This window comes from Lethenteron reissneri, chromosome 31, assembly GCF_015708825.2.
Source record: "Lethenteron reissneri isolate LAM-NWPU_2019-01 chromosome 31, ASM1570882v1, whole genome shotgun sequence".
Taxonomy (NCBI): domain Eukaryota; kingdom Metazoa; phylum Chordata; class Hyperoartia; order Petromyzontiformes; family Petromyzontidae; genus Lethenteron; species Lethenteron reissneri.
In genome coordinates this window covers 2,534,628-2,560,920 of record NC_083809.1, presented here as the reverse complement: position 1 = coordinate 2,560,920, position 26,293 = coordinate 2,534,628, and the positions used below count along the sequence as shown (strand labels likewise).

General features: G+C 48.8%; 1 protein-coding gene across 1 annotated transcript in view; it reads left to right on the top strand.

The window, feature by feature from the left end:
* The window catches only part of LOC133349662 (ATP-dependent 6-phosphofructokinase, platelet type-like), a 67,791-nt gene that overhangs the window by 7,206 nt on the left and 34,292 nt on the right, over positions 1-26,293 (top strand). The window contains 3 exon segments of the mRNA XM_061563287.1: positions 3,196-3,269; positions 20,251-20,328; positions 25,822-26,011. Coding sequence (XP_061419271.1) covers positions 3,196-3,269; positions 20,251-20,328; positions 25,822-26,011 — 342 coding nt within the window.

The window sequence follows — 26,293 nt, the reverse complement described above, 5'->3', positions numbered from 1 at the left end:
AACAGCTAGCGGAAGCCTTCATCCAGCGGTCGATAACTCATGGCCGATGGTGATGAAGATGTATGTTGCCTACATTTCAACCGTGCAGTTCAAATAGCTGTCGAATTATAGATGTTTAATAACGGATGGTACCACACAGTTTGTGCAATACTCTTAAAACAGCTACTGTTCGGTGCAAAATGTCAAATGGGAATAAACTAATTTGAAAGTAAAACTTAATTAAAAATTGCACACTAATCCTTTACAAAAGAGGATTAAAATCAAAACCAGATTTATCACGATGACCGACATGCTAAGTGAACTCGCAATGCCAGAAAGAGGCATTCTTCAAGGGTGTTTATATTTATCCGGGAAAGCCTCACTGAACCCAAAGAGACTCTCAAAGGAGAGTCCTGCATTGGGACATTTATCAATGTCTTTCAAATGAGCATGTACATCATTAACGTGCGGTTATGCTGCCGTAATGCAAATATGCATTCATATTTTGCCCCCAAGCAAATGCTTTAATGAACATCTTTTCCAATAGCTACGGGGGCCACGTGAGCTAAATCCTGCACCGCACATTACTCCGACATGGCTGGCGATGTGCTCGACACATGAGAGTCAATCATAAATCAGAGGGCTGCAAACTTAACGGATCACTCTCACGATCAGCGATGAAAGGTGACGGGCGACCGATTGAGAAACATCTAAAAGGCCTTCATTAAATATGAATGCGGTTTTTTTTTATTTTCAGAGATGAATATGCTTTGATGAGCTCCCCACATTTAGATCGGGCTTAAATGTCAGCCTCGGCAAAAAAAATAGGCCACGTTGGAACGGTGTTAATGGCTTGCATGTAAACTAAACTTTGTATTTTGCCAGGTACGGCCCACTGAGCTATATAGTGACCTGGCCACAAATGATAGCTCAACGAAGTGGCTTCTGTGAAAATGTATTGCAGCCAAATACTCTAAACGCGTGGTGATGTTGATTCTAAATGCGGAAGGAAAAACCTGAGGACCCGGAGAAAAATACACACGGCCACGGGGAGAAAGAGAGACACGCAACCTTCAAATATACAGCAGGCGTCAGGGTCGCGATCGAACCAACGACCTCCGGTATACCAGGCGAGGTAGTTAACATCCCGCTTTGTGATCACTGCGTTGGAATTTAGCTTGAACCCCATTTGTCGAGTCCTGAACCCCCAGAGTCAGCAGCAGCGGTCAGCCATGAGCAGGGCGCGCGTCGTCACGTTGGCGAAGCTCGCGCCAAGTCTGTCGGTGTCACTCGGAGAGTCGCGGTGGGCCTGCGTGGGTGGGGGAGGGGGCGAACTTTTGCCAGGCCACGCCACGAAGCAGTCGTGCATGCGTGCGACGCCAAAAACGAACACACTCCACGCGAGCCAGTCGGATGATTCCGCGAAAGGCTACCGACAGCGGTGACCTTTGTCACGAGTCCAGCAAATAAAATAAACGTGCGCTAATTGGTTTTTTACCCTTCTATCTGGCAACAAAACTGACACCTTTTTTACAAGGAGTCATGTTTACATAGACCACAATACCTGCAGTCATAATACAAACAAAAAACATAATTCTGATAATGTGCACTGTCCTTGAAGTTGATTGGTCCACACCCGAGACAGCTTTCCTTAGAGCCTAGTCTCACATGGGTTGGACCAGATGACGCCAAAAGGCGCACAACTCAAAGACAATGCACCATCAGAGTATGAGAGCTCGAGGTAAACATTTACACCATTGGAACCTCATTTGCCAGAAGAAAAAAATATGATAATTGTTTTTTACCCTTCTATCTGGCAACAAAACTGACATATTTTTTTTACGAGAAGTCATGTTTACATAGACCACAATACCTGCAGTAATAATGCAAACAAAAAACATAACTCTGATAATGTGCACTATACTTGAAGTTGATTGGTCCACACCCGAGACAGCTTTCCTTAGAGCCTAGTCTCACATGGGTTGGACCAGATGACGCCAAAAGGCGCACAACTCAAAGACAATGCACCATCAGAGTATGAGAGCTCGGGGTAAGTATTTACACCATTGGAACCTCATTTGCCAGTAAATATATATATATATTTTAAATATATATATATATTTTTTAAATATATATATATTTTTACTGGCAAATGAGGTTCCAATGGTGTAATCATGCGCTGTCATCCCTGGGAGGGGGGAGGGGCTCCACCGACCCGTTTTCAACTCGCACGACAGGACTCTGTGGCAGCACAGTCGGGATATAAATTGATTTGCCGGCGCGTGCTCCTGCAAATCCGCTGCTGGGATGGAGGCCTCGCACAAAGCCGTTGTCCGTCATGAGGCGGGGGTTGTTTGACCATATTTCACCACGATGGTCAGTGCAGGTTGTTGGAAGAGGGTGGGGGGAAAGAAGTGGGAGGGCCTGGACCGGTGAGGATATCACTCGCCACTGGTGTTAGCCGTGACTCGGAGTCGGACTCTAGCGCAGTGTGCTGACCACTAATGCCACCGCTCCACCCCAATGAAGCGTACACGGTATTTGTATACAAATAATTACGTCACGGTAAATCTCATGAGCTGCATCAACAGCCCAAAGTAAAGACTGCACTGCGGGCGCACGGTTGTCAGCTCATTTAGCGCCGTATTTATGACTCGGAGATTGACCCAAGTGGATGCGTCAACAGCGACGCGGGTGATTTCACGGTAACGGAATTACAGCGCGGCAAGCATCCAGTATTAGACACGGCGATGAAACGGGCCCATTCATGCATCGCAACAAGCCTGCCGTGTGATATGGTTCAACATGATACCCGTGTTGGATTCCGTGATCGGCGGGGTCCTGGGTTCCACGCGGTAATTCCGTTACCGCGAATTACGGTGCAGTGACGACACACGGTCAGATGTGGAGCGGTCATCATCAGCCACGACCTATTCACTGCTGGATGAAAGCCTCCCCCCCCCCACCCCCGAAGCTGTCGCGATCTCTCGTGGGTCTCGTGATGCAACAATCCATCTCGCTACTGCACAGGGGCCGACTTCATCGCTCCATCTCCGTGATGAACGTTCACCCCCCCCCCACCCCGTTGGGCGTGTTACCTACTTTGCAGTTGTTGTAAACTTTGAAAAGAAATAGAAGAAAAGATATGACTCGTCACTCGCGAATTTCACCACCATAATGATCATCATCGTTATTTCATTTCTTCTCGTCTTACAGGAATGAACGCGGCGGTGCGTGCCGTCGTGAGGATGGGAATTTACACCGGAGCCAAAGTTTATTTCATTCATGAGGTCAGTTTACACGCGCGCACTGACTCGCCGCGTGACCCTGCGGGCGCACGCGCGAGGTCACGCCGCACGCAGGTCGCGTGCGGGGAGAGACGTCTCGGGTCTAACATGACGCAGTCCCACAAGGCTGCGGCGGCCCATGGGTTGTTGCGCAACAAAATAATAGTTCGGATTTTTATTTTGATGCGGAGAGACAATCGTGGGTACGGTGTGCTAGTTATTTCGTCACTTATATTTGCCGCCGCACAGACGCTGCACGATTTTTTTGAGCTTTGTTATTTTTTTTGCCGCAAACAAGGACCCGTTCATATTCTTGGTACTCTCGGTAAAGTCACGTAGAAGGGAAATAATAAAAGAATATAAATTTAAAACAATAAAAATTATTACAATAAAAATTATTGTTTTATATTTATATTATTTTATTATTTCCCTTCTACGTGACTTTACCGAAAGAACCAAGAATATGAATCCCTGCAGTCACGAAAGCTTTAAATAAAAAAAGGACCCGTTTCTTCAAGAAAGGGTCCTTTGCCTATAAACATCGGGCTATTCACCAGCATTGATTGGTTCAAGCACGCCTGCCACTGCTGATGAGGCACTGAATGTCGAAACCAACACAGTGCTTTGTTCGTGTTAAATAAGCCCAACGAATGAACCCAAACTTCCTCTTCTCAGGCAACAGTCGCATTTCTGCACGGGGTCAGCTGCAAGGATTGTCCTTCTCTCTGTGCTTCTTATTCTGGGCCTCTTCTCTTCTCTATTCAAAACTAAAATAGTTTAGTTTTCAATAGTTCACAAACACTCTACCATCGTATTTCGCTCCAGCGCGTCTTCGCATTTCACCCTCGGTCTGCCTCTACTCCATCCGCCCTGCGAAGGCATCACAAACGAAACTGAGCAAAACTCTGATAAACATTCAGCCCACTACCACCTCTGTCATTTTCACAATTCCATGAATTGTCATGAAACGCGGGTCACAATTCAATCCGACAACTAATTTTGCGTTTGACCGTATGTTGCAAGCAGAGGCTCTCTCTCTCTCCTAGCCCGCCGAGTTTGTGCAAACCAATTACTTACAAAATCTACGGATCGTGGAAAAAATCGATTATTTCATGCGTCATTTATTGTGTGTATTTGCGAGAGTAAGCATCGATATTTAATCAATTCATCGATGCATCGTTACAGTGCGCTTGTTTACAGTATACCAAACGTGCACACGTTAAACAAAAAAAAATATTCCACACCAGTCATTCCACCTCGGCCGCTGTCCCCGATGACACGCGCGTGATTTAACGATTTAGCCTGTGCGGTTAATTCAGGGCGTTAACAAGGCAGCCGGCTTGCCACCGCGCCAAATTTGCCGTCTCACGACGCAAAATGCCACCCCCCACGTTGCCCAGGGTCGCCGTGTCAGGGGTCGAGATTTTTTAGCTCTCCGTGATGTAGGGTCTGTCAGTGGCTGCTCACGAGGGCACGTGCCAGGCACGGTGCAGGGGTGCACGGGAGGACAGCGCCGTAAATAGTGGGCTCCCACATTTTAAAACGACAATTTAAAAAAAAAAAATTATTTTACCAGGTAAGACCCACTGAGCGATGTAGCTCTTTTTCAGAAGCGACCTGGCCACAAGCGATAGCTCAACGAAGTGGCTTATCGTGTGGAAATGTAGAGCAGGCAAATAATGTGAACGCGTGTTTCTAAATGTGGAGGGAAAAACCGGAGGACCCGGGGAAAAATCCCTGTGACCACGGGGAGAACGTGCACACTCTAAATATACAGGGGTCAGGGTCGGGATCGAACCTACGACCTCCCGCATACCAGGCGAGGTAGTTAACGTCTCGTTACCCTCGCGCCCTTACTGTGGTTTCTCACTTAATTTGGCTGCATTGTTGGATCTCGGTTCACTGAAAGGTTTCACGAACTCACATACAACTAGAAAATCACTTCTTCTGTTTCCACATCAGAGATTGAGCACAAGACAGCCACATAACAATTACAAATAGCAGTCGTAGTTTATAAAGATATATAGAGAGAGAGTCAGATTCACACTTTGACGAAAGTTCAACTTCATACAATTGTATAGTGAAAACTTATGGATGTCTTCCCTCACAAACAACGGGGAAGATCATTGGAGAAAAGTGGTGCGGTCATTTTCATCATCAACATGTTACTGCGATCCCAGTACTGTACTACGTGACAAAAATAATTAGGTCAGAGTTGAATGCGGTAGAATTAAGCGAGAAACCCAAATAAGGGTGCCATTGTGGCTAGGAGATGTTAACTACCTCTCGTGGTATACAGGAGGTCGTGGGTTTGATCCCGACCCTGACGCCTGCTGTATATTTGGAGTTTGCATGTTCTCCCCGTGGTCGCGTGGATTTTTCTCTGGGTCCTGCGGGGTTTCCCTCCACATTTAGAAACATGCATTTAGAGTATTTGACAGCGATAAATATCAACATGCTAAGCCACTTTGTTGAGCTATCACTTGTGGCCAGGTCGTTTCTGAAAAATGTCTATAAAGATCGGTGGGCCTTACCTGATGAAATAAAATGAAATAAAAACTAGTTTGTGGTTTAGTTTATAATGCTACTGTGCACGTGAGTAGCCATCGCTCAGTGGGCAGTGACCTTAAAACCCACAGCACCTGACAATTTGCACAACCGATCAGATCTCAATAGAAGCTCGCCCATTATCTTAACACACGAATTCACCTACCCTCCCTCCCTGGAATTCTAAGCCGCCCAGCAATCCACGGCCATTTGTGCTTTTAACAACCACATGGGCAGCTTAACACTTCAAAAGGTGGCCGTTTGATCTTGCACCACCGAGTCTGAATCCTGTGACCCCATAAAAGCCCCATGCAGAGAGAGAAAGACAGTATCACTCATCCGCACAAACCATGGCAGATGCGTATATACCCAATGCACAAATTGACTGCGGTCATCCAGGACAGACCGTGCAACGTCTAACGACGCAATGTCCCTGATCCACAAACACGAAGGACACATCACCGCGTTGGTGATACACTCCACTGCTCCTGATGCTGTTGTCCGGCTCGACCACCTGCGTGTGAGATTGTAGTTGCTGCTCTGCATCTGCGTCAGCCGTAAAAAAAAGAAGAAGGAGACTGCTGACTAGTGCAGCTTACTCAGTGGAACGGATAATTTTTTGCGCAAACATCGCCTGCTTTGAGCGTGACACGACGACGGAAGGTGATCTGTGTTTGCTCTGCGCGCCTGGACACAAGCACTCGCACCGGAACACAGATGTTGCTGTGCGGTCGAATGCCCCCGCGCGTGTGATCCCACTCGCATTGGCATGGCCCTCACTGGACAAATGGGCTCATTTACAGGGGCGACTTCAAAATCATCGGATTAGGATTAGGAGGGAAACTAACTAAACATTGTTTACTTTGATTACATTTTAATTACACTTTCCGCTAGGTTTTGTTTGGCCGTTCTTAGGTATGATGTCCGAAGTTTCACTCAACGTACCTGGGGGCATTCTTCAGGAACTGCTCGATTCCCGAATTGATTCGGAGTTTTCCAATGTCATCTCCTAGGGGCCATTCTACAATGCAGGGTGATACACTGCTCGCTCCAGAGTTCCACGTTAAAATGTTTTTGTCGCATTAAATTATTATGATAGCACAGCTGGACTATAATTATGGAAAATTAAGGTTATAGCTTTATGGAATGAGGAAATGCCCCCTTTAAGCGTTACAGCATTTCATTCCGATAGCTGTTGCGTCCACATCCGGCACAGCTTAGCATCAGCGCAAGAAAGCCGCCGATATTTATGAGACACTGCACATTATTTGACGATTGTCACAATTTATAAAGAAAACAAAGCAACATATCCCCGGGGTGCTCGAAGCAATGTAGCTTCTCTCAGAGTGTGGCTGCCCAGTTTGGTTTGCGCGCCGCCTTCGAGCCCAACCGCCGGCTCGGCGTCTGGGAATCGTGCCGGGGTGTTTATTTTTTTTCATCGAGGCCCTTGGCAACTGTCCGGTTCGATCTCAACCGTGACGCTTGTATATTTAAAGCTTCCACGTTCTCCCCATGGTTGTGTGGATTTTATTTCTTCCCTCCGGGTTCTCTGTTTTTTTTTCTTCTGTTCTCCACATTTATAAACATGCATTGAAATTATTTGTATTATTTTGTTTCTATAAATTTCCACGTGATAAGCTACTTTGTTGAGCTATCATTTTTTGGGCCAGGTCACTTATGACTAAATAAGTTAATACCTCAGCGGGCCTTATATCCGGCAAGATAAAAAAATACTTAATTTCATTTGTATATTTTTTAAGCGATTTGTTTAACATTCCTATACTCTTCACTCCTATCGCGTTTGTGTGTTATTTGTTGTCGTCACGTTCTTACACCCCTTGCCCCGACTGGACCATCTGCGGGAAAGAGCTTCACAGCTTATCGGATTCCTCCTCCAGTATCCATACCGATTCTGATTCTGACAGGGAAGGCAGCGCGGCGTGGGCTGTGCTCAACAGCGCAATGCATTGTGGTCGCCCCTAACGTTCGTCTGGCTTTCACGCCGGAAAAAATGTAACTGGAGCAGGCTCTCTCTCTCTCTCTCTCATCCCAATATCTTGTTGACCTCCCCCCCATCCCCCCCCCCCAAACGGATATTATTGTACTTTAATACGTACTTATGTCATTTATATCTACAGAGGGCATCAGGGCCATGTGGGTGCGCGGGGTGAGTCTGACAGGGAACGGATGATTCATCCAGGAATGGGCGCGATTGATTTTTTTCGCATTGCCTTTGAGCTCTGTTTATTTTTGACAGCAGGATCACGATGGTCAGTTACAAGGAGTTCCTTTTGAAAGTTCCCATACAAATAGCGTTCCTGCAAAAATGCTTTTAAAATAAACATTTGGCGAACCTGTGTGCTCGTGAAGTGTACATAAATTACATTTAAGTGTGCGGCATGTTTGAAGTAATTCTGTACTTTGTACGTTAAATATATTTAATTGCTTTATATATACATAAACACATTATTCCTGACATTTAAATGAATCTCATTCACGTAACCGGGTGACAGCCGACTGAGATCATATATTACTTTTGGAAGGGAAATACGCATTTATCTTGGACTTCTTTCGCACAGTACGTAGCCAACCGTGCTAATCGGAAGTACGCAAGGACAACAAACTAAACACAAAAAGGCAGTTTTAAAGACATGTGTTTTCAATCCAGATTTAAAAGTGCATAGCTCCAGTGGTTCCCTAATGCTGGCAGGAAGAGCGTTCCAGACAGCCGCAGAAGCGCATCTGAAAGCACGCGATGATGCAGCGGCTAGCCAACAGCCGCTGCGAGGATGAGCGGAGTTTGCGTATTGATGTATGCTCCTCGATGCAATCAGCAAGCTGTTTTTGTTTATTTGTGGCAAGTACTTCGCGTGTAATGAGTGCGACCTTATAATGTATTCGTTCGGCAAAAGATACGAACTATTGCACAAATTAGTGGCACGTAATTTGCGAACTTGTTGGACTTGGACACTGATGACTTTCAGTTTCATTTATTAGGTATGGCCCTGTGAGCCATGAGGCTCTTGACTCGGGTGCAATCGCAACAAACAAATCATGAACAAAGAAACATCTTAAAGTGACGTTTCGCAACAGAAACATCCAGGAAAAACCAGTAAAAATCTCTCAGAAATAAATCACCGTACATCAACGCTAGTGTGACTACCACGAGAAATTACTTCCACCAAACCACTAGAGAAACAAAGCCATCTCTCTTCAAAGTAACAAAGTAAACAAGCAGAAACTACGTGTTTCTCGCGAAATCTGTCTCTACGGTTTACATAAATAAAAGTTATTTATTTACATATCCCATCGACCACACGGCCTTCTGGGAGTGACATTTTTCAGCAGCACTGCTTTTACGAATTGGCTTGTCCACCTGCCTTTCGTAAATCCACTGCTAGATGAAAGCCTCCTCAAGCCATGCCAATAATGGGGATTGTTTGAGCGGACTTCTGGGCATCTCAGTAAATGTGGTAAAAAAAACAATTGCATGCACTCAAGATTAGAATCGATCAATTAATCGATGGATCAGCCTGTTTGCTCTTGTGCTGGGCATTGTTCAGTACTTCGGAATGTCTCTCCCCTGGGCTTGACGACGCAAGAACAACATCGGCCTCCCTTCCTCTATTAAACTACGGCAAGCCCAGTCCTGCAGTCCCAGCCGCAGCCACATCCGCCCCCCATTGTGGAATTTAGATTGATGCTGCTCATTTACGCTCCTCTGAATTCCCGCTGCATTCCTGCTCACAGTGCCGCGCCTGTTGCCGGGCCTGAGTTTGTAATTTTCTCCGTGCTGTGCCGCTTGGTTACGAGACGGATTATTGGTTTTACTGGCTGCTGTGTTAAATCAGCTTAGCTATCTGTGCGCCGATCAATCTACAGTGTAAAATCACCTGTGGCCATTTTTTGTTTATGGAGTGAGTCAGGAATCGAACCCAGGCCCTCCTTGCTGAGAGGCACAAGTGTCACCACTGTGCCCAGAATGCATCTGTTCATCTTGCATGCCCGCCACAGTCGGTTAAATTATTGATAGATCAGCGTGCTGGTTTTTTTGGTGGCAGCCTTCAGCTGCTGGAACTGAATATCCCTCGCGACATCTGAGGGTACGCTGTGAATTCTTAATGAAGGACATGGGCTCTGGCATAAACACTTGGCAAGAGAAACCGGCCGAAGCAAACCTCTAGAGATTCCCTCGTCAGATTCCTACCGCCACGTCCTCAACCTTTGTTCGGATCACCAACACCACCTCTGCCATAATACACCCCCCAAAAACACTGTATTATGGATGATATTGGTCGCGAAAGCCTACGTGTTACACCACTTCTGCCACTCGTGACATTTTCGGCCGTGATCGAAAAGCCACGGGGGAATAATTTGTGTCATTTAAATAACTTTGTTACTATGTCTGTAACAGCTTTCTAAGTCTTTCAAGTGTTATTATTATTTTGTACGTACGTATGTGGAATCTACTTTCGCACTGTACGTAGCCAACCGTGCTAATTTTACACTGCAATAATGACAATTTATTTCAGATTCGAATTCGGGATCAACAATCATGAGGCTGGGCGATTCATATTTTCTATCGATAATGCACCTCACAGTTTTAAATGTTGTAATCATCATTATCATCAGCGGCGGAAGCCATTGTCAATCCACTGCTGGATGAAGGCCTCCCCAAGCGGGTGCTACCTCTCACAACCCTGCGATGTAAGATCCACCAAGCTCCTGCATGAGGTGACTTCATGGCCACATCCCCTCGCTGAATGTCATCTTGGATGCGTACCATTCCTTGGCTGCCACTCCCTCATCATCATCGTCATCGTTATGATTGCTGACCATCGGCCATCGTCCCTTTTAGGCCCGTGACGTGTCCTGCCCAAACCCACTTAACATTTCTTAAGCGTTTGAATTATGTCATTTGACCTACGCGTGTTTAGTCAACCAGCACGACTGTGCTGGTTGGCTGCCACAAAAACATCCAAACGAGTCAACTTTTTATCGTGATAGCCAAGGTGGAACTTTGAATACTTTGCTTTGGGATGCAAAGACGAAAACGATTTGCTTCCTTGAAACTGAAAGACCTGCCGTGCCTAAATATGCCCTCCTAGACGCACGCGCTATCTCTCGTTGTTTCCCGTATTGGATTTCTGTTTCAGAAGTCGTAAAAAAAATGGGTGTGGGTTTCAAAATCACGCTGTTAGCAATCTTAACACACACACATGTACTGTATAGAAAGATAGTGCGTGTGTGTGTCTCTGAGGAGTGGGGAGCGGTAGTGCAGCAGTTATCACGCTGCGCTACGAACCCGGCGACCTGAGTTCGATTACCCGCTCACAGTCAGAATCAGAATCCTTATCCTTGTTAGAATATTTTTTTTATCCTGGAGAAATCCGATGAGCTATGAAGCTCTTTCACAGATGTCCAGTAGTTCACAGATGTCCAGTCAACATCGGTGACGAATATCTAAACTGACCCTGGGCATCCGCTAAGGTTGACTCAGCCTGACATGAGTACCTGGTGCCGTGTGTACACATCAGCACTGGGGAGACAAAGGCGGCCAGGCGTGATGCTGGCTGCCTGCCCTCCTCCTGTGCCTTGCTGGCCAGAAGAGGTGTTCGCTAACAACTACTTGCCCCAACAGCATGTTGAGGCTACACGGGAAGCTTTGCATTTGTTTAAGGAGAGTTTTGCACGATGTGAGTAACAGGCAGCCCAATTTTAAAATCTCAATTTCCCCAGAAACCAAATTTTTAAAGCTAACCGTGCCGTAGAGAGTACAAACACCCGATACGACGGGATCGGGTGCATCCGGGGCGGATCGACGGCGCTCATTTCGCACACGGGGTCACAATTGGCACGGTTGTCCGTTCCGATTCCTTCCAAAAGTTCCTGCTTGGGGCCAACTGCTCGCGCGACGGAGTCCACGGAGAGAGGAAACGCAGCGAGTGGGGAAGCGGCTTTCATCGCCTCACCTGCGCGCCTTCGAGTCGGCAGACGCGCTCCGCCGAGCACAAAGAAGCAGCTGGATCAGACACCGCGAGAGTCACGTGGGAGCCACCCAACCCGCGTGTGCTGCACGAGGCACCCCCAGCATCCTTTGACGAGCCGTGCCACGTACAGCGACAGGCGCAGGGCTTTACAGTTTGCGGGGCCCCCTTATTAGGCGATGGCTCAGCGTGTTTTTACGCATGGAACGCTCCTCTCTCAAATACTCCTGTCAATCTCCCACCCCCCCCCGCCCCTAAATTGGTAGGTTGCTCCTTCTCCCCTGCTGTTCTCAAGGTCTCGATCACCACCCCCCCCCCCGTCCTTAGCTGTTTGCCAAGCTGACTCGCTTCGGCCCGGTTCAAGTTGAGGCATAAGACGTCTGCCTCCTGCGCCTCCTCCTCTTCTCCTTCCACGCGTTTGTCCCACTCACGTGGGGGTGTCCGCTGTCCTTGCCAACCTTCTCCACCCTGCCCTGTCTTGCGCCATCTCTCTTTCTATCCAAGCTCAACCCTGGTTAGCTTCCTACGCCCGATAAGACCAGGCACATTGCAAGCGTATTTGAACATGGGAGCTATCATAAATGCGATCTAGCTGTATAATACATATTCAAGCACAATATCCCCGAAACACTGCTCTCTCACGAGAACAGTATGAACCACATGTGTGTGCGAGGGGGGGGTGGGGGTCATTCTATAGGATTAAGTCCACTTGGAGTGTACGGTCATGGAACATTGGACCTTCGACAAACAGATTAAAATCACCACCAGAGTCAAGTGCCTGCGCACCCTCCGTTGCCCTCCTCCGCTGCGAGCAAAAGCATCGATGATTATCACGATTATTACGTCATGTATTTAGCGAGGAACGCATCATCGAGTCTCAATGCAGTTTTTGTTGTTGTTGTTGTTGTTTTGCACGAGGACGGTCCTTCTACATTTGGATGTTTGGCGGAAACCCCCCCCCCACCCCCCCCCCACCCCCCCCCCCCCCCCCCCCCCCCCATTGTGGAGCGCTTTGCCGTGTGGGAGGAAACCAGAGGACCCAGCGAGCCAGGGAGGGCCACTAAATGGATCCGATGCAAAGACAGCCTCAGGAGAGCGTTTGGACCAAATCTCAAACAAACATTGCACCTTGTATCCTTTGCAGCCTCATCTCGACTGGAACGCCATAATCATTTAATAATTATTATTTATTGGCCATAGGGTACATCGTCGATCATCATCCCAACTGTGGTTGCCTCTTGACTTTCAACTTTGACCTGCACTGGGATGTGCCCAATCACATCGTCTGTTGGAAGCTAAGCAGGTTTGGGCCTGGACAGTGTTTGGAATGGGCGTCCACCACCATGCATAGAAGTTGCTGTTGGCTGCTGTGTTGGCGACTGTTGTCAGCCGAGGGCGGTGAAGCAAAACCGACTGTTTTACCGTACTCTTTGGTTACGTGACTTTACCGAAAAAAACAAAGAGTATGAATCCTTGCAGTCACGAAAGCTTCAAATCTAGAATGTTGTACCGTACTATGCTCCAATGTCCTCACCTTCACCAATCCGCACTGACCAGCACAGTGCAGTCAACTAACCCTCACAACACGCACGGCTTGGGGAGGCCCTGATCCAGCAGGTGATTGACAAACAAATGCTTTACAATGGATCCTCATGGCGGTACTCCCAGGGTACCAAATAACACAAAATGACCGAGGCAATTAAATTAGTTATTTCTGGGACACGATTTTTTCCAGGGGTGTACTTCACTCCGCGACTGGGGTACCAATCAATCCGACATCAGTGCCACACTCCGCGATGTCGAAACGCAGCGAGGACGATTGCGCTGAAACCCTGAACGCTCGTACGCACCGTAATGGTTGTGCATCATGTACAGCTCGTCGAGACGAGTCGATTGCCGCATCGCCGACCATCAACAGACTAAAGATGACCGCATCACGGACATGATGCGAGAGCCGGGGTACCGCCATAAGGTTCAATTACACCACCACGTGACAGCCTGAGAAGAAGGCCCTCCATCCAGCAGTGGCTACGCAATGGTTGATGAGGACCATCACGAAAATGAGAGAATAAATATAACTCCGTGTGTGGGTGGGGGGGGGCTCTGAAGGAGGAACGAGGGTGCTAAGAAAAGATTAAACGAAGGAGTAGAATTACTGGGAAGGGCCGCATCAGTTGCCCTCGCCTACCTACCCCCCCCCCCCCTCTACATCCACGGTCGCCACCTGCCTGTCCTTCATTTGTTGTCCTTCCCACGCACCTCTGATGAACACGGTTGGCTACGTACGGTGATGCGAAAGAAGTTCCGCATACAACGCATGCACAATAGACACACCGTCCGGGTTTAACCTGGGACGATCCGTGAATTTGCATCTGCGTTTGGGGTGACAGGAGTTGATTTAATTGGTACGGGGCTTGCTAGCGTGACTGCCGGTAGCAGATCCCGTGTGAGAAATACGTCCGGGTTTGGCATGCGGTGGTGGCAGCCACCCCCCCCCACTCCCCCAATGTGCACTTTGCCACGTCCCGAACTAAGCAGCATCCCGAGCGCGTCAATCGCTCGTTCGCGCGACGCTCGGCCTACGACGAGTCGTCGGCAGCAGCGTCTCGATGAGGAAGAGCCCGTGTGTTCACTCCGTGGGCAGCGTGCACCGCGGACACACAGTTTAGCGAGTACACCGCACGTTTTACATGCACACCTATTTATTTGATTTATTTTCATATTCCCTGGATGCTTCAAGCCACATTCGGCTTTGTTTTCGTCCCTTCTCCGAAACAGTATTCTCCATCACAGACATCACGGCACTCAGCTAATGCCATTTATCTCATAAACAGCTACCACGGTGACCTTGCTATCAAACGTACCTGCGATCTAGAGATAAAAGGCTCCAAGAAAACCAAGAGTGGCATTCGATACCCATGGTGGCACCACTAAACCATTCACCGCTCATGGCGGTACCATTTTCGTATAAACCATTTTCAGACCAGCGGCTCAAAGAGCAAAACGCAGTTTGCCATGTCCCCACGCCACCACCAATGTGACCCGAGATGTCCTCGCCTTGTCAGCCGCAAGTCGCTCTGCCCACGGTGTAAATTTAGCCCCCGGCGATGCCGCCAAAGGCCAAGGCCCGGCGAGACCACAACTGGCGAGGACCACAACTGGCGAGGCGCTTCATCTCCACTGGGGCCCCCCGGAGAGCCAACGACATCAAATGAGCAGGATGGGGCACGTCGAGTTTGAGGGATGTAGATTCAACCTTCCTAGCGATTCATGCCTTGTGGGAAAATAATAATAATGATGATGATAATTATCTCTCTCTGAACGTCAGTGGCATTCGGCCACAGTTATAACTGGTGAGTGGCAAAGGCGCAGCCCTGCAATTGCCGGCTCGCGCCACTGCTGACGAAACGGGCTTCCCCACCGTCGAGCCGTTCTTAGACGGTACTTGGCCTACTCTTCCGCGCTGAACAGTCGTCGTGGAAGACGTGGGAGTACCCACACTTGACCCCTCCACACGCGACCTATCGACTGACTCGCTGCGGTGAACACATTTATACTGCTGCCTTGACAGAGGCACATTGGAGGAGGTGGGGGGGGGGGTGTGGGCGGTGGGGGGTGGACTTGAGAAACTTTTGCCCCACTGTGTCGGCCGCCGTGCCGGAGAGGTCGATGCGAACCGACGGCCTCCGGAGTGCAGGTCCAGCGCGCCGCGGACCGATGCGCTACGGAGCGGCGGCCCTGGATGTGTGAAAGCGCCCCGCGTGACGTTGCTTTGCTTCGTGGGAAAGTAACAGGCGTCTCTTTGAGCTGCTGCGGCATTAGCCGTGATGATAGCAGCGGTTGAAAAATCTCACGCCCGTTTTTTTTTTTGGGGGGGTGGTGGTGGTTAGGTTTTTACGAGAGCCACCGCCACCGCCTTCCACTGTGGTGGCAGCCAACTGGGCGGGCGCGCTCGCAATGAGAAACCACGCTCATTCTCCCCCCGGGGGCTGGTTGTCGAGCAACACAAAGAGCAACAACACAAAGAACAACAACACAAAGGGGAAACGCATCGCCCCACGAACGTGCGCTCGTGGACGTGCGGGCTCGCGCGCGCTCGTTCAGCTCGACGGGTCGCGGACGATTCTGTTTGTGGCCACCGCGTGCGGTGGATGCCGGCCGTGGGCAATCAAGCGAAAAGCGTCCCCCGATTTGTAGCGCGGCTGTTTGTTTACATGTTTGTATCTTGGCTGACGGCGAACAAGCGGTGCGTCACGGTGACCTTTGTTTTGCTCGCGAGCGGTGTCCCTCCGTATAATTGCGCTTTCGGGAAAAAAAATATGATGGCCGCGCCGCATTTTACACGCCAGGGCTTCGCACTGCAAGGGGAAAAGGCGCGTCGGGCAATCGCGCAGGCCGCCATGTGGCCACAAAGCTGAACGTGACCTTGAGCTTCGTGAAGGTTGAATATGCTGCGTCTGCGCGTACGTACACGCGGGCGGGCGGGCGTGCGTCACAAGGCGTTGCTATGGCTGCATTAAGAAGCTGCGTCGCCCCGGCCTCCCTGTCTCTGCGCCCTCACCAACAGCGCTCCCCCACCCACCCTTTCCCATCTCCGCCAAATCCCTGGGGGGGGGGGGGGGGATCTGGGTTGGCCCCCGTTAGGGTCCCCGCTTAGCCATCGCGGTTTCCTTTCCCAGGCCCACGGGCGTGGAGGCATCGATCACTCAGCCCGCTGCGTGAAGTGAAGGGGCAGCGGTGCAACCCTTCATAGATGCAACGGCGCCGGCAAATATTTCACTTTGCCTCGAGTCGTGTTGAGTGCAGTCCGATATTCGCTTTCTCCTACGGTGTGAGATGTAGAACAAAATGTTAACGGCGTTAAATGTCTATTTGCAGTTTCGCATGCAAACGTCGGTACGATCGTGCGTGTGTGTGAGATTGGGCGGTGGTGGTAGTGTGTAGCGCTTAGCGCTATGCTACGAATCCGGCGACCCGAGTTCGATTCCTGCTCACAGCCACCATCTGAACCGTTCCTGGGCCTCCCCTAGGTCGACTCAGCCTCAAATGAGTACCTGGTGCGGTGTGTAAACATCGCCACTGGGGAGACAAAAGCGGTCGGGCGTGGTGCTGGCCACCCACCCCCTCGTGTGCCGTTCTGGCCTTCATAGGTGCTCGCTAACAGCACTTGCCCCAACAGTCTGTTCAGGCTAAACGGGGAAGTTTTGTCTTTGTGTGTGATTTTTTTCAATATTGGGCAAGTTGGACGACGGTTCAAACCAATCAATGACATTAAAATGTTCGATTAAGCTCGCTTAATTTCACTTCATAGTTGATTTGTCATTTCTACGCCATGGCGCGTATTTATAGAAGTAGGGACAGCAGTAGCGATTAGCACGGTTGGCTAGATACGGTACGAAAAAAAGTTCTACATACATACAGTGGCAAGTGCATTGTGTTACAAACCAGGCAGCGTTTATTCTATTTCTGGCCACAGCTCTCATCAGCGGAGGGTGATCTGGTCATAGACCCCTCCCTGTCGCCCACTTTCTTCACCAACCCCGCATTGGCCAGCGTGGTGAAGTATGGTCAAACAACCGCCATGACAGGCACAGCATGGGGAGGCCTTCATCCAGCAGCGTAGCGCTCACATAGATAAAGGTGCAGCCCTGCAATTGCTTGTTCACATCCACTAGAGGGAGCTCTGGAGAGCCCCTCTGCAGAGGTGTTTGGCCTACTCTTTCACGCTATAACGGGACGGGAAGAATGCACAAATGAGCAATCGCATTGGGAGGCATTTTCACCTTAATCGTTTGATAAAATATAAATGAGATCTTCCGAGTGCACATAGAGGGATGGGGAAGCGATACGAGTCATCTCAGCAGAAAGTAAGCCACAGACGGGCAGAGAATACATTCCTGTGATGATTGCACCGGTGGCTGCTGACACTTTACATCGGTCACACAAACCACCCAGCGGCGATGACACATGCCACAAGAATAGCACCCGACACCCGCAAAGCCCGCGGGACGTCCTCTGGTGCAGCCTCGAGTGCGCCCTTCTTCTCGTCCTGCGATGCCCGGCGAGAGAGAGAGAGAGAGTGGAAGTCTCCTGTCTCAGTGACACAGATCCCATCAGCACGTAGCGCAGACCCAGAGCACAACTCGGGCTGAATGGCGCCGTCGCGTGCTAAACCCCTGACGCTCTCTGGCGATAAGCCACGGATAAGCCATAGTTGTAGTCCTCTCCATTGTGTTGCCGGTGGAGGCCGCACATGAATGAATAATGTCGTGCCGCTATTTGTTTTGTGTTCGGTTCACGCGATGGGCAGCAGCGGTCGTTTGCGGTGTTTCGTGCACCCCACTAGCCCTGTACACTCGAAGGGTGAATTGTACAGTGGAGCCCTAATTCGGAATCTTTATCCTGGAGGAATCCGATGAGCCGCGAAGCTCTGTGTCACAGACGTCCAGTAATTATCACATGTCCAATTATCCGGGCCCTATTACCCACACGAGTCCTATTGTCTGCGGCAGCTTGTAGGATCCGCATACATTATTATCCACAAACCTATTTCTTCCTGTTATTTTCGGTTATCCATAATTTTACCCAAAATGCACAACACAGCAGCTTCCTAATACGCGTGAGTTGTACTCCACATTAAGAGGAATCGCACAGAAAATTATTCCTATTATCTGCGAGGTGAATTTTAATTTATTATGAGAATTCAGCAATAAGCATTTTTGAATGAAATCGTTCGTTCGTTCGTTTCTCAATCCGCTTCGCCCTGGCAACGGACTCGAGCTCTTCCCGAGGAATTCCCAGGCGTTCCCCGGCCATCCGAGCGACATGGTCCCACCAGCGTGTCCTCGGCTGGCCCCGGGGTCTACGCCCAGTGAAGGATCGTAACCTTATCATGGTGGTTGGGTTTGTGTGTTCCGTTGACCCTCAGAGCTATGTGGCGGCCTGGAGTCTTGTACTCCTGCTCGGGTCTCTGCTGGCGAGCATGTCTGGGGGGATGTTCCAAACAAATAACGGTTGAAACAGAAGTCCATTATGAATAGTTATGAAATGTAAAAAAATCATAGAACCTCGTCCTGACAAGGTATACCGGGATACCCCCAGCCCCCCCCCCACCGAGTCAGGCCTGGGGGTGGTGTTCGCCGGAAAGCGCCTGGTGTGCCGAGTGAGCCACGTATAACCAGGTAGGGCCCAGTCCGAAATGCCTACGTGGTGCGTCCTGTGCGTCCAGCATCCGCAGGATGAAGGGTGAGGGGTGGGTGTGATGCCAGCATGACAGGGAGAGGGATGGTCTCAGACGGACTGGACCTTGGCAATGGATGAAATTAATTTTCTTGGTTCTTTCGGTAAAGTCACGTAGAAGGGAAATAATAAAATAATAAAAATAAAACATAATAAAATACTATTCTCACGACGTTTCGGCCACAACGCAAGCAGCCGTCCTCAGGTGAAGAACATGTCTGTCGGAAAGACAGCGTCAGACGCTGTCTTTCCGACAGACCTGTTCTTGTGGCCGAAACGTCGTGAGAATTGTATTTTATTATATTTTATTTTTATTATTTTATTATTTTCCTTCTACGTGACTTTACCGAAAGAACCAAGAAGATGAATCCCTGCAGTCACGAAAGCTTTAAATCGAAATTTAATGGATGAAATTGTTTATAATTGTAAATTATAATGGTATTGTTACCTGGCTATAGAAGCGATGATCTCAGATACAGACCACGCGTTAACTACCTCGCCTGATATGCAGGTTGTGGGTGAGATCCTGGTCCTGCTGATACCTGTATATTTGGAGTTTGCGTGTTCTCCCCGTGGTCGTGTGGATCTTTCTCCACATTTAGAAACACGCATTTAGAGTATTTGGCTGCAATACATTTCCACGTGATAAGCCACTTCGTTGAACTATCATTTGTGGCCAGGTCACTTCATAAATAAGTATAACCCGTAAAAACAAAGTTTTTCACTATAAATCCTTTATATGCGTGGCGGCTAGAGTCATCTCGTCCTCTGGCTTGAGATGGCTGCCACCTATGGGTCAGATGATTGTCTGCCAGTATTAAGCAATTGGTAATTAAATATTTAATTTGTTTTCCCTAAACAGTGTAAAATTTAGGAAAAACATTTTCACGAACATTAATTGTCTCGCACAACGAGTCTGTGTGCAAAATGTCAGCTCGATTGAATCACGGGAAGTGGGTTGAAAAACGACCTGAAAGGTTTGCACGGTCGTAAGCAAGCAAGCACGCAAGCACGCAAGCACGCAAGCGAACTTAATATAAAGGATTTAAAAAGAGCAACATAGCTCAGTGTGCCTTACCTAAATAGTTTAGTATAAAGTGGCCCATCAAAAAGTCAGGACCAATAACCGTGTTATTCACAAACCAATCTGCCAGTGACTCTCAACCGCCCATCGCCTCTCCTCTCTGCGCCCGTGTGTGTTTGTTTCTCAGGGCTACCAAGGGATGGTGGACGGAGGAGACAACATCCGAGAGGCGACATGGGAGAGCGTCTCTGGCATCCTCCAGCTGGTGGGTGCCGTGGGTCATCGGCAGGATCTGGTCGTTTGCTAATGTGGGGGGGGGGGAGGGCGACTAGGTCACCTGTGAAATAACAGACACGTGGTAAAGTAAAAAAAAATCTATCTTAAATCTATCATTCAGGCCCCTGCTTTGGTTGAGTTTGTGTTTTTTTTTTTGGGGGGGGGAAGAGTCTGCTAAGGATGCAAGTTGTCTTAGGCATGTACAGAGAGTGCCGTCCTCAATGGCAGCAGCGCTCAAAATGCACACCAAGGAAGCCTGGCGACACACAGGAGCACTGTGGCAAATTAAACAACAGCGGGGCCTTCTCTGGGGGAAAGAGGTGGCCAAATGGTGCCACGTCCACACCACTTCGTTGACCCATAGTGCGACGACCGACACAGCCACAATCGATGCCTGGGATGAATGAATTCATCAGCGGATTGACAAATCAATGTTTTTGCCAACACAAAGATAAAGATCGCCAGTAGAGCCTTAAGATACTGTAAGAGCAAGTGCTGTTAGCGAGCACCTATGAAGGCCAGCACAGCACACGAGGGGGTGGGTTGCCATCACCATGCTTGGCCGCCTTTGTATCCCTAGTGGCGATGTTCACACACCACACCAGGTCCTCATTTGAGGCTAGGTCGACTTAGGGGAGGCCCAGGACTGGTTCAGATCATCGTCACTGGTGTTGATGTGAGTGGAAATCTAACCCGGGTCGTAGCACAGCACGCTAACTGCTGCACTACTCCTCCCCAAAACGCACTCACACACACACACACACGAGAGAACAGTCTTCATTCAACCAGCAACCTACTTCCTCCACTGCCTCATAAAGGCCCCTCTGTATTGCCACGAAGGGTGTTGCACGCATGGTCTTGCCTCACGGCAACGCGGTGGAATTGTACTGCAGTGGCAAGCCCCTCACTCGTCGCGTTGTTTCTTTTGCAAAGGAGACATTTCTGTGACCTCTACCAGGAATTTTGGGGCGAGAGCGGTGGCACAGTGGTTAGCGCACCGTGCTTTGAACCCAGCCATCTGTGTTAGATGGCCCAGCCACGGCAGACATCTTGGCGAGTGATATCTAAACGAGTCCTGGGTCGCACACCGTTTCCATCCGAGCATTGAGAAGTATGGTCAAACAACCCCGAATGTGACGGACACGACACGGAAGTAATATTCGGTCACCCAGGTCTGTCTGACAATGAGACAATCCTGGTCCCTTGAAATCTCATCTGGTTGAAGAAATAAACTTTAAACTTAAAGGTCTTCATCCAGAAGTGGACTGACGAAGTGTGATTCGGTAGGACTAGATATTGACTGTGGTACGATGGGCGAGGCGTTCTTGCACGCGATGTCACTGAAAATTCACTTCCCTGTTCTTCGTCGCTTCTATCAGCAACCACATCAGGCACACGCCCAACACAACACTTCCAAGACTTGTCAGCCGCTCGAATTCTCTTGCAGTGAACCATTCTTTAAAAAAAGCCCTCGAGCAAGAAAAGGGCATTTTCCATGTTATGAAAAGCAGGAAGTATTTTTTGTAATTTCGCTAGAAATCACCAGTGGTGTAAGAGGTGGCGCAGTGGTGGGCTCACTGTGCTGTGAAGCCAATGAACTGAATATAGGAATAGGTTCTACCCTTTCTGGCAATAAAACAGGTGTTAAGATGTTTATATATATATATATACTTGTTCACCACAAGTATGTGGTTAATGCAGACATGATTCCTTGCAAAAGGTTTCAGTTTGGTGTTTTAACGTCTTAACACAACTGTTTTATTGCCAGAAAGGGTGAAACCTATTCTTATTTTTTGATACTGGTAAGGGAGGTCCAAATGAATTGAGCTTGAATCCCGGCCACGGCCGAAATCGGCGACGACCGCTAAACCAACCCCACCGCCATGATGATCGACACGGTGCAGGGAGGCCTTCATCCAGCAGTGGATTGACAACAAAGGACTGAACATTATTTCACGTCATCCATAGACCACTGGCACCTCCAACATCCTCGTGTCGAACACTCCTGCAGGGTGGTGGCAAGTTTCTCTGCGGCTTTGCCGTGAAGCTCGATGATGATGTCCGACGTTTCACCCCACGCACTGGGAGCTTCAGTTGCAGAACAGCGCGTAGTTAACAACCCAAACATCGGGGTGGGGGGGGGGGGTCATCGGGCGCCTTGGACACAGCCCTACCTTACCGCCACCGCGTGTGTGTACATTTTAAAGAAAACCATTGTTTGCCAAACAAACAATGTGCACTGTATAAAAACAAACAGTGTCCCTGGCTCAAATATAGCCAGCAGCAGCAGCATCACATCAATACAGGACCACGGACACACGCCCTGAATGCCGAAGGCGAATGTTTAGGGTAAATTGAATGTTTTTTTCTACATTTACTTGTAAGTTGGCTAAAGCAAAGCCGTTGGACAACCAAGGGGCAGTTTTATTTATTGTTTCAATGTAACTTTATTATTTTAATAAAATGTGGGCACAGCTGTCCAGCTGGCGGGGCGTTGGGAGTCAGGAATTCGTGCGTTGCATCGCATGTTTGAAAAGTGCGGTCTTGTCAATTATTTTTAGCCATGATTACTCGCGAGGAATCACGTGCGGGTGACAGATTGCTGAGATCTCAGGGGATGCTTAATGACCTTTAAGCAAAAATGAGCGGTCGAACGATCGATGTCAGTGCCCTTTCTCTTCTTTGCGAAAATGCATCATCGCTTGCAAAACACCCGAAGGCATGATAACGCTGCTCACAAGCATCACCGCCGTTATCAGCCATGGTCAATCAACTGCTGGATGAAGGCCTCCCCTAAGCCGTCTCTCCATCTCTCACGATCCCGTGCTGTGCTAACCCACCTAGCCACCGCTGCTGCTGCACACGAGTCGATGCCGTCACTCCAAATTCTCAGTGAGCGTCCTCTCACGTGGGCTCCATTCCATAGGTGCCTCTCCCCGTTCACTTATCTTGACCGGGGTGGGGGCGCGGGTAGGAAACCAAAATAACAAGAAGGGCCGCAATGCACGCGGTGAATACGAGACGGTGATCTGGAGAAAATAAAGTCACGAAGCAGCGGTCCTTAAAAAGCCGCATGTGGATCCTTGAGCCGGTTGCGTTTGCCGAACCCTAGTCTCGACCATCGGGCCTTCGTGCCCATCTAGCGACGCGTCCTGCCCAAGGCCGCGTACTTTTCCTCAACAGTTTCAAGATTTTATTTAATTTAAAGATTTCGTGACTGCAGGGATTCATATTCTTGGTTCTTTCGGTAAAGTCACGTAGAAGGGAAACTTTCAAATCTAAAAATTAAAACAATAAAAATTCTAACATTTTTTATTTTTTTATGTTTGTGTTATTTTATTGTTTCCCTTCTACATGACTTTACCGAAAGAACCAATAATAGTTTGAAGGATGCCACCATCGTGACATCATTTCCAAGACGACAGTCGACTGAGATCAAACGTCGCCTTTTCGAGGGAGAGCTGGACCACAGAGCAACACACGTGTAAACACGTTCACTGACATTGACAATAATTCAGAGATTCCCAGCGATGAAGTACGAGGCAAGGTAGGGATTATATCCCTCCTGTGGGTTTGCTGACAATTATGAAAATCATTTGGTGAACCTGCTTTGGCAGTGGTGCACGAGCACAATCGACGACAAAAGGGTCATTCATACATCTGTCAGTAACACTGGGTGTGGCATTGAAAGGCAAAATATACAATAGATGACGTTTCAGGCGATGGTCCTTTCTATGTGTGTGCTGTGAGTCAGGGACATTTCCTTTTATGGTAACACAGCGTTATTGACGAATGTAGTATTTTTTTATTTTACCAGGTAAGGCGCACTGAGCTATATGGATCTTTTTCAGAAGTGACCTGTCCATAAATGATAGCTCAACAAAGTGGCTGATCACGTGGAAAATTATAGCAGTCAAATACTCTAAATGCATACTCTTTGGTTCTTTCGGTAAAGCCACGTAGGTATAAAATTAAATAATTTTATAAAAAAATAAAATAAAAATGTATACGTACGTGACTTTACCGACAGAACCAAAGAGTATGGATTCCTGCAGTCACGAAAGCTTTAAATCAAGACTCTAAATGCATGTTTCTTCTAAATATGGAGGGAAAAACCAGAGGGCCTGGAGACAAATCCACGGGAGAACATGCGAACTCCAAATATACAGAAGTCAAGGTCGGGAACGAACCCAGGACGAGGTAGTCAACATCTCCCCACCGCGACACGTGGTTGTTCGTGGGTGCAGAAATGTTGCCCGTCTTGTACGACAAGTGCGGTGCAGGAATTTGGATTCCTACGCTTGTCCTCACCTCGTGGAGGCCCTTCCCGCTAGCAGTGTCTTGACCAGGCGATAGCTTGGCTGCAATTTCACCTTTTACTCTTGTTCATTTAAAACGAATGCTACGCAAGTCGAGAATTTATTTGTGCATATGTCAGAATGAATGCGGGCGCATGTCAGGATATAGCCAAATCGTTTGTGATTACAAAAAAATCAACTTAGAAATGGAATATATAATAAACACGATGCCCCATCCCATCACACCTCTATGATGAAAAACGTGGACGCCAGTTTGTGGAAAATGAACTGCCCTAACATGCCACCAAGCAGGATAAATGTACGTGCCACAGATCGTCGATTAGCAGGTAGTGTGTGGTGGATAAAGTGTGGGTGCTTCCTAGCGTGGAGGAGTAGGCCCAAATGCTCTCTAGGGAGAGAGGCTCTCTAAAGTTCCCTCTAGTATATTTGGAGTTTGCATTTATTCAAAACTTCCATGTGCTCCCCGCGGTCACGTGCATTTTTATCCAGGTGCTCCCTGTTTTTCCCTCCACATTTATAAAGGTGCGGTGAGAGTATTTGGCTACTATAAGAAAAACATCCACATGTTAAGCAACTTTGTCTAGCTTTTATTTGTGTCCAAGTAACTTCTGAAAAAGATCAATATAGCTGAGTGGGCCTTACCCCAAAAAATTGTAAAAAAAGCATTAGAGACCCTTCTGCCAGCAGTGGTATGAGCAAATCATAGCAGGGCTGGCAACTTTACCTTTACATTACAACACATGTTTTGGATGATAATAACAAAGACAAAGATCCCCCGTGTAGCCTTAACAGACTTTTGGGGTAAGTGCTGTTAGTGGAGCACCTACGAAGGCCGGCACGGCACACGAGAGGATTGGTGGCCAACACCACGCCGGGGCCGCCTCTGCCTCCCGAGTGGCGATGATAACACACAGCACCAGGTTACTCATTCGAGACCGAGTCCATCTAACAACAACCGCCATTTGCCACGAAGTGGCGGTGGCATCACTACGGCGCTTTTGCCCGGCTCTGTGCACTTTAAGGCCACGTGAAGTGTTGACGGCTCACTGGCAGGAGGTCACGGGACAGACCCACGGGTTGACCGACCGAGTCGACCTAACACAACAACACACGCTCGCGCGCTGTGTCGCCGTGCAAATCCGGTGTGCGTGGTGAACCCGCAGGGCGGCACGGTCATCGGCAGCGCACGCTGCAAGGACTTCCGCGGCAGGGAGGGGCGCGAGCAGGCGGCCCTGCACCTCCTGGAGCACGGCATCACCAACCTGTGCGTCATCGGCGGGGACGGCAGCCTCACGGGCGCCAACATGTTCCGCCAGGAGTGGGGCGAGCACGTGCAGAGCCTGCTCAAGCAAGGTGGCTCCCCCAGACCTGTCAGAGCCGGCGATGGCACGGCATTGGCACTTTGCTCGAGCAAACTCAGTTTGAGCGTAGGGCCCCCCCCCCCCCCAAGTAGCTCAAAGGAGACTCGCATTCATAAACAAAAACAAGTTTACATTGTGTGTGTGTATATATAGATGCACCAAATATCAGTTACAATTCGAATCGTAATAAACCTTAAAGATAATTCACGTGAAAAGTGAATGAATGTCCATCATCAATCTCCTGTCTCCCGTTCTTTTCTCCCGTCCCAGCCGT